The following is a 7,425-nucleotide window of genomic DNA, read 5'->3' on the forward strand; positions in this document are numbered from 1 at the left end:
TTGTCTTCTGGGGGGTAGTAGGGTGGTGGCGGAGGCTGGCTCTAGAGAAAAAAAAAAACCCAGCTCACATGAGTTATCACAGGACTAGTTGTGCTCGCTTCCAACGCCAGCTCCCAGACTGCGTGACTGAGAAGGCGGTCCCCTGCCAACTCACCGTGGGCATGTAGACATTGTGTGGGTTGCCCGGGTTGTAATAGGCGCTGGCAGCGGCTTCTGCAGCCTTGGCCTCAGCTGCGAAAGCAAACACACGGGGAGACAGTAACAAGTGATAAGCCTCTCTTCTGCCCTTACCCGGGTGCCTAGGACCATTTGTAAGTGAGAACACCGAGGCACAGAGGTGACCTTCTGGGTCCAAAAAGTTCACCACAAGCCAAGAAGCCAGAGGTCTCACGTCACCGTACCTTTGGATTGGTGTTCTGTGGAACCCAGGCCCAGCCAAGTCAGGCAAGTGAGCACTGAGCCACACCTAGCCCTTGGACACAGCTCTTCACCACCAGGCTACACAGTGCCGGTGCCTTTGGGTGGTCTGTAACCCAGAGGCCCTTCATCATTTGAGAGTCAGTAGTCTCCAGCCATTGTTGGAGTTCTCTGTAAGCCCTTGGGGAGGAGAGGACTGGCAGCTGAGGGGCCTCACCTGCAGGAGTAGGGGGGGCACTGGGGCCGCTGACTGGAGGTTCCATGGGCCCAGGATAGGGTGGTGGCGGGGGCTGTACGTAGCCCATGGCTCCATCCATCATGGGAGGTCCTGGGTAGAACTCTGCTTGGGAAGAGAGTGACAGAGACAGTGAGCAGCTCCTTGGGTCCCCTAAGGTTACATCCGGGATGTCCTACCTAGTTCCTTGGGATGCCCTCTAAACTGTCCAGTGTCTGTTAGGCCTCAAGCATGACAGGGCATGTCTCTCCTCTGCAGCCTGAGGGTGTGGTTAGTGGGTGGGTGGGGAGGCTGCGTCTGGGCAGCAGAGGACACACTCACCGGGTGGGGGCGGTGGATAGGGGTAGCCAGGAGGGCAGGGGTACATTCCATTGGCGACTGGCGGGGGAAAGACATAGGCCCCGCTGGGCATGTAAGGGTACCCATAGGCTCCATTGGGGACTTCACCTCTGGAGGCTATAAGTACAAGGGGAGAGAGACATGAGTGTCACCTGCCCCAGGGATTGATGGGTCCCAAAACCGTGCCCACCGATATGCCCTACCACCATTCCACTGCCCACCCCAAGGAGGTCTGCCTAGGTCACCACTTGCTGAGGAGAGGGTGGGAAAAAAGGCCAAAGGGCAACTCGGTGGAGTCAAGCATAGGTGTGAAGGAAGTGGAGGGAGAGATGTGCTGGGGGAGGGGGCGTGAAGAATGAGAGGGGACAATGTTGAGCTCAGCACTGGGGGATTGACAATGGCTGCCGGATGGTAGTTTGGGAGCTGGGTTTTTTGTTTGTTTTTCAGTCCAAACATTTCTGCCTGAGTGCTGTGTGCCTGCTCTGGGCAGAGGAAGCCCACAGAGGGTAATTAAGCATTTCTTTCCCCCAACTTCCCAGTCCTGTCAGCTGGACCCAGGTATTTACCTACTGGTACTACGAAACAAAATAAAAGCACAAACAAAAAACCCTGCATGTTTGGTGTGTCCTTAGCCCCTAGTTTTTAAGGACTTGAATACCTTGAGATGCCACCTGGAGCATCCGTTGCCCAAATTCAATGGCACCCCCTGCTGTGAAGGCCAGCTTGTAGGAGGCGGAGCCTTCCCAGCCACCTGAGAAGAGCAAGGACAGTGAACAGTTAGAACAGCTTGGGCGCAGACAGATGCTCTCATGGCCACCCATCAACACTGAGGAGGCCTGTCGGGAAGGGTGGGCCCCTGCCCAGAGCTCACATAACACCCTGTGCTGCAGACTGGCCTCGCTCCTGCTTCGGGGTCTCATCTTCTCAGCAGGACTCCCCCACCTCCAGCCAAGTACACTCCCTGCACCGAGGCCACAGAGTTGATTGTAGAGCCAACAGCAAGGGACAGATGGGGAGGTTTCCCTGCACCCCTAACAGAGAACATGGCAGCCCTCCTGATAACTGGCATCAGGGTGCAGGGTAGAACTCTCCTGGTAAGAGGCCTCAAGACAAAACATGGTCCCTCCAGCCCAGAGTGAGGCTCACATAGAACCCCCTGGAGTCTGGGAGTCAGCTAAAAGCCAGGCCCTGGCAGGCAGCTGCAGTTCCCTACTCTCAAGGAAGGCCCCTCCTAGGAATGGGGCACGACTCCTCTCCAAGCCTAAAACCTAGGTCCTCCCTGGGTAAAAAAATAAGTTCATTGAGTTTTAACTTTTCTGTTGGGCTCACTTTCTGAACAAACGGCTGATTTAACCTAGCAATTCCTAGCTCTTGGGAATCAAAGCCCCCAAGCGCTGCTCTGCCATTAGCCAGGGTATCAGAAATTAATTCACGTTAGTGGGCTGGAGAGATGGCTCAGCGGGTAAGAGCACTGTCTGCTCTCCCAGAGGTCCCGAGTTCAAATCCCAGCAACCGCATGGTGGCTCCCAACCATCTGTAATGGGATCTGATGCCCTCTTCTGGTGTGTAGGCATACTATATACACAGTAAATAAATCTTAAAAAAAAAAAAAAAATGCTGGCTAGGAAGTGGAAAGCTTGGACAAGGAATGTGAAAATTTCCAGCTGGCAGCCAGAGATGCTGAGCTTGTCACCTACCTCCAGCTTCAGCCTTCACTGTTCCCTTAATGAAGTTCGCACCAAACACCGGCTGCTTGATCTCACAGTCCTTCATCAGGTAGAAGGGCATCATGAAAGACTGCATGGCGTCCTTCCCCTTCGACAGGAAGATGACCTGTGGGAGAGGAGACCAGGCCGTCAGAGCCAGGACCATAGCCAGCTCAGTCACTAATCCTACCACTTTCATGTGCTTGCTTCCGTCTCTTCCTAGCACCAAAGTAGATTGTGGCCCACTCCCGGCAGCCATGTGGCTCCCCCAGGTGCTGGAAACAAACGGCCTTAGTGCAGCCCGGAGACTCCAGACTCAGATGTGCACACAAGGAACCTGCAGGTCACAGACTGAGTGGGGACACACTGCCACGCGCACAGGCTGCCAGACATGGCGCACATAGATGGAGCCTCCTATGCTACGTGCTAGATGCAGGGCAAGCAGGCGTGCTCCTGGGGATGGGAGGCACAGCCTGTGCTCATATACATGGGACATAAGAGTCCAGGAGAAGGAAGCCTTGTGACATCCTATAGGTCACACTTTGCCGGACAGCCATATAACTTTCCTGTTCCATACCTGGAAAACCTCTGGGTTTCCTTTTTTTCTTAATTACATTTATTTATGTTGTATTTGTGTGGGTGAGTGTGCACATGTCACACGTCAGAGGTCAGTTCTCTATTTCCGCTTTGTGGGTCAACCCCTTGGTTTCCAAGCCACCAGACACTCAACCTGATGGAAGATGTGAACGTCGGCCCCGTGAGATGTATCATCATGAAAATGTGCACATGTGCTCTTGGAGCCATCTTCATACCTCACAAGGGGTGGGGAGCCACACAGCACTCCTTTCCTACGTCCCCACAGGCAGGGCCCTTTCCGACATAACGCTTTTATTACTCAGAGCCCACACGGGTCACTCTCAGCCTCTCACTCTGCAGGGTTCTGCTGGGCTCTCTGCCCAGTCTGGAGGTTGCAGCCCTGCTGCCATATCCTGTTTACGACATTCATCACTCTGACTGCGTACATGAGTCTCAAGCACTACTCTAGGCAAGTCATCCCTGCGGCTGCATCCTACCTCAGAGAGCCCAGGTCAGGAGAGCGGCACAAAGGGCCAGTATGGCTCTGGAATCTAGGATCGTGTGACAGAGAAACAGGCTGAGCAAGGTGCTAACAGTCCTCAGGGTTCAGAGGCCACTGGTGTCAAAAGGCTGAAGCAGACACACACATGACCTTCTGAGAGCATGGAGCCTCTAACCCGGCTGTCCTGCCGTACAACCTACCCGGTATGGAGTAAGGTACACAGTGCCTTTCTTGGTCCCTTTGAAGGCCTCTGGCACATTCCTCATGTCGTTGAATGTAAGTTCCACATGATCATAGGACATTAGGATGCTGTGAAGAAAACAAAAACGAAGGAGCCAGATGACATGCTGTCAGTTATTTTAGATGGGACAGTCACTCAGAACAGTGTCTCAACAGGAGCTGTGCCGAAACCATCAGCACAGCCCAATGGAGAGGAACAAGCCAGGTCTATGAATCACCCTACATTCTATGTCTACAGCCCCACATGACCAGGCAAGACAACCACTTTCACCTCTGCAGCTGGATTAGATCACCTGGGTTTTACATTTTAGTGTGCCCTAAAGCCCATCAGTGGGGTTCTACCTAGGGGTGTTCTGGGGGCAGGGTTTCGCACAGCTCAGGCTAGTCCTGAGTTTGCTAAATTCCTCCTGGGATTACAGCCTTGGACCAGCATGCTGTTTTCCCAAGGTGCTAGGGCAGAGCCTGAGGTGTATGCCCGCTATGACAGCACTCTACCAACTCAGTCCCAGCTGAGCTCTTCTGTCAGTGTTTATAAAACCTAATCTATGCTGGGTGGTGGTGGCCCAACTTTAATCTCAGCACTCAGGAGGCAGAGGCAGGTGGATCTGTGAGTTCGAGGCCAGCCTGGCCTACAGAATGAGTTCCAGGATAGCCAAAGCCACACAGAAAAATGGTCTCAAAACAAAACAAAACAAACAAACAAAAACCTAATATGTAAACAGAGCCTAATGGGACTTGTGGTTGTAGCTCAGTATTATTTAGCATGGTCAAGGCTCTAGGCTCATCCCCAGCACCAATCAATCAATACATAAATAAATGCATAAATAAATAAATGTATATGTATGTATATATGTATGTTAAAGACAGAGGACTCTGTATTTGCTTGGATCCCCTGAAGCTGGAGTTCCAGGTGGTTGTGAGCTGCTCCATATGGATGCTGGAAACTAACCCTGGGTTCTCTGAAGTATTCTTGACCGCTGAACCAGCTCTCCAGCCCCTAATCCAAACTTCTCTAGCTGGAGCAGCAGGAAACTTCTGCACATAAAGTCCTTGAGATAGTGGTGTGTGTGTGTGTGTGTGTGTGTGTGTGTGTGTTGTGTGTGCGTGCGCGCGAGCGTGCACTCACTCAACTCTCTGGGAAGAGTTCACAGCTTTTTTTCTTTTGGAACCAGGGTTTCTCTGTGTAGCCCTGGCTGCTCTGGAACTCACTCTGTAGACCAGGCTGGCCTTGGAATGCACAGAGAGTTGCCTGCCTCTGTCTCTTGAATGCTGGGACTAAAGGCATGAGCCACCACTTCCTGGCAAGTTCACAGCTTTTATCTCTATCAGTGGTTTGTGTGTGAATTAAAGATTAATGTTTACTATTTAAATTCCAAAGTTTGAGAGCTATAGTTAAATTTCAATTATCACTGACACATTTGTTTCAGAGGTGCGGCTGAAGTGACTCCTTAGAACTGGTGGCAATGAGCTATGAAACTGGTGCTGAGGCCCAGGAGGGTGGACACCACCTACATCAGACTCAGAAGGAAGAGACAAAAAATTCCCAGCATGGTAGCACCTGCCTTGAACCCCAACTCTCAGGAGGCAGAGGCAGGGGAATTTCTATAAATTCAAGGCCTGGCCTACAGAGTCCAGGACAGCCAGGGCTCTATTATACAAAGAAACACTGTCTTGGAAAAACAAACAAACAAAAAGGAATCACTGCCAAATAATGAAACTAAATAGCCCTGGTTTGTAGTGGCTGGGACTGAATTCCTTGCACTCAAAAGCCTGAGGTAGGAGGACTGCCTCAAATTCAAGGCCAACCTGGGCTATAGGAATGAACTCATACGTCAAAAACAAGAGAGACTGGTAGAGGTGGCAATAGTCACTAAATGGCATCAGAGTACTTGGCTCGGCCAAGGAACTGGACAAAGTATACCAGAAAGCAATGTAAGGTTTCTCAGATTACAAGATAAAAAGGTTTGAGTTCATATGGCTCCATTCATCTGACTCCTTCCGTCCCAAATATCCTTTCTTGGTGCAATAAAAAGATCGAAGCTCTGGTTAGAGAAGTGGTTACCAGGTACATGCGCTGGCCCGCCCCTTCCCAAGACCTATGCACACAAAGTCAGTGGAACCTGGCTGTGTCACTGCTACCTTCTCCTCTGGCTCACCAAGCTTCCCAGGTGACAGGTCCCAAGAGGGGTACCTGTCTACAGTGGGTGTGGGCTCTGACCTCCATCATGTCTCTCTTGGCTCTCAAGAAGTTAATTCAAGCCCACATAGCACAAGTCAGGAGAGTCGGATTTTCAAGGAACAAGAAACATGAGGAAAAGAGAAGCCCAGCAGTTTAGGGGAGGGTGGAGAAAAAAGAATCGTGAAGTTGGGAGACCTTAGTTCTGGTGACTGACACAGGCCATTAAGAATTCAAGAGAACCAAGGCAAGAGACATGCCTTTACAAGGGTCACTGGGTTAAGCAGCTGACAGATATTTAGTTCCACCTCTAGGCTCTCAGCCTTTCTCTTGGACCTGAGAAGTTCTGGAATATACCAGAAAACTGTCCAGGAGTAGTGAAGCCTATTGACTCTGGGGCCACGTTACCTTCCTTCAATTCCCATCTGTTACAGCACTATGGTCTAAGTTATTTAACCTCACTAGGCCTCACTTCCCATGCAGGTAAAATGTGTATAATAGTTTCTGTGACACAAGATTGCCTATTACCTAAAGTAGAACTGACGCAGCTAGTAAAGGCGTGGTGAACGCCTAATAAACAGCAACTATGTTTTAAGACTTCGTTTGGGAAGGGGTTCCAAAAATCACCCGTGGGCCTCACTCACCTTCCCAAACAAACCCTGACACCGTCCTGCTGCGCCACCCCCACTCATCACCCCAGCTGATCAGCACTCCGGCCCTCCCCCACGACCCACCCTCCCTCTAGCCCCGCCTCCGGCCGTTACCACCCCTTCTCCCCTCCAGCGCTCCATCAATTTCCTTCCCCACCACATCCCACCGCCCGCCACACACAGTGGCCGACACCCTCCCTTCGAGTCTCCAGGATCCTTCCGCCGAGTTTTCACCTCTCAGTGTTGTTGACGATCACTCCGCCGCCCTCTGAGTGATTCTTGTTGAGCGCCATAGTCTCTCCCACAGGGGTCCCGAGACTCGCAACGCTCTGCGCTTGCGCTGGTCTTTGGCCCGCCTCTAGTGGCGTCGTTCGTATTACAGTCAGCCAATCATAGCTCCTGCGCGTAGGCTGACCAACCACCTGATCTGGACTGTCACGTGGGGAGAGTTTACTCCCGCTCCCCCTCCCCCAAGTTGCACCTGCATCACAAACAAGCAGCCGACTACAATTCCCAGCAGGCAATGGTCCTGCAACCGCGGCTTCTCCCGGCGTTTAGTGACGAGTGCATTCTGGAACGTGTAG

General features: G+C 51.9%; 1 protein-coding gene across 1 annotated transcript; it reads right to left on the bottom strand.

Moving 5' to 3' along the window:
* Window positions 1–2: 2 nt before the first annotated feature.
* On the bottom strand, window positions 3–7,340 carry Wbp2 (WW domain binding protein 2; the record flags this gene model as incomplete). Its single annotated transcript, XM_031354089.1, has 8 exons — window positions 7,076–7,340; window positions 3,976–4,084; window positions 2,689–2,824; window positions 1,650–1,742; window positions 974–1,108; window positions 635–757; window positions 155–231; window positions 3–41 (listed from the first exon to the last, which is right to left on the bottom strand). Coding segments are annotated over exons 1-8 (771 nt in total), but the record flags the coding sequence as incomplete, so codon positions are not given.
* Window positions 7,341–7,425: the final 85 nt, after the last annotated feature.

Source organism: Mastomys coucha, unplaced genomic scaffold (assembly GCF_008632895.1).
Source record: "Mastomys coucha isolate ucsf_1 unplaced genomic scaffold, UCSF_Mcou_1 pScaffold5, whole genome shotgun sequence".
Lineage (NCBI taxonomy): Eukaryota > Metazoa > Chordata > Mammalia > Rodentia > Muridae > Mastomys > Mastomys coucha.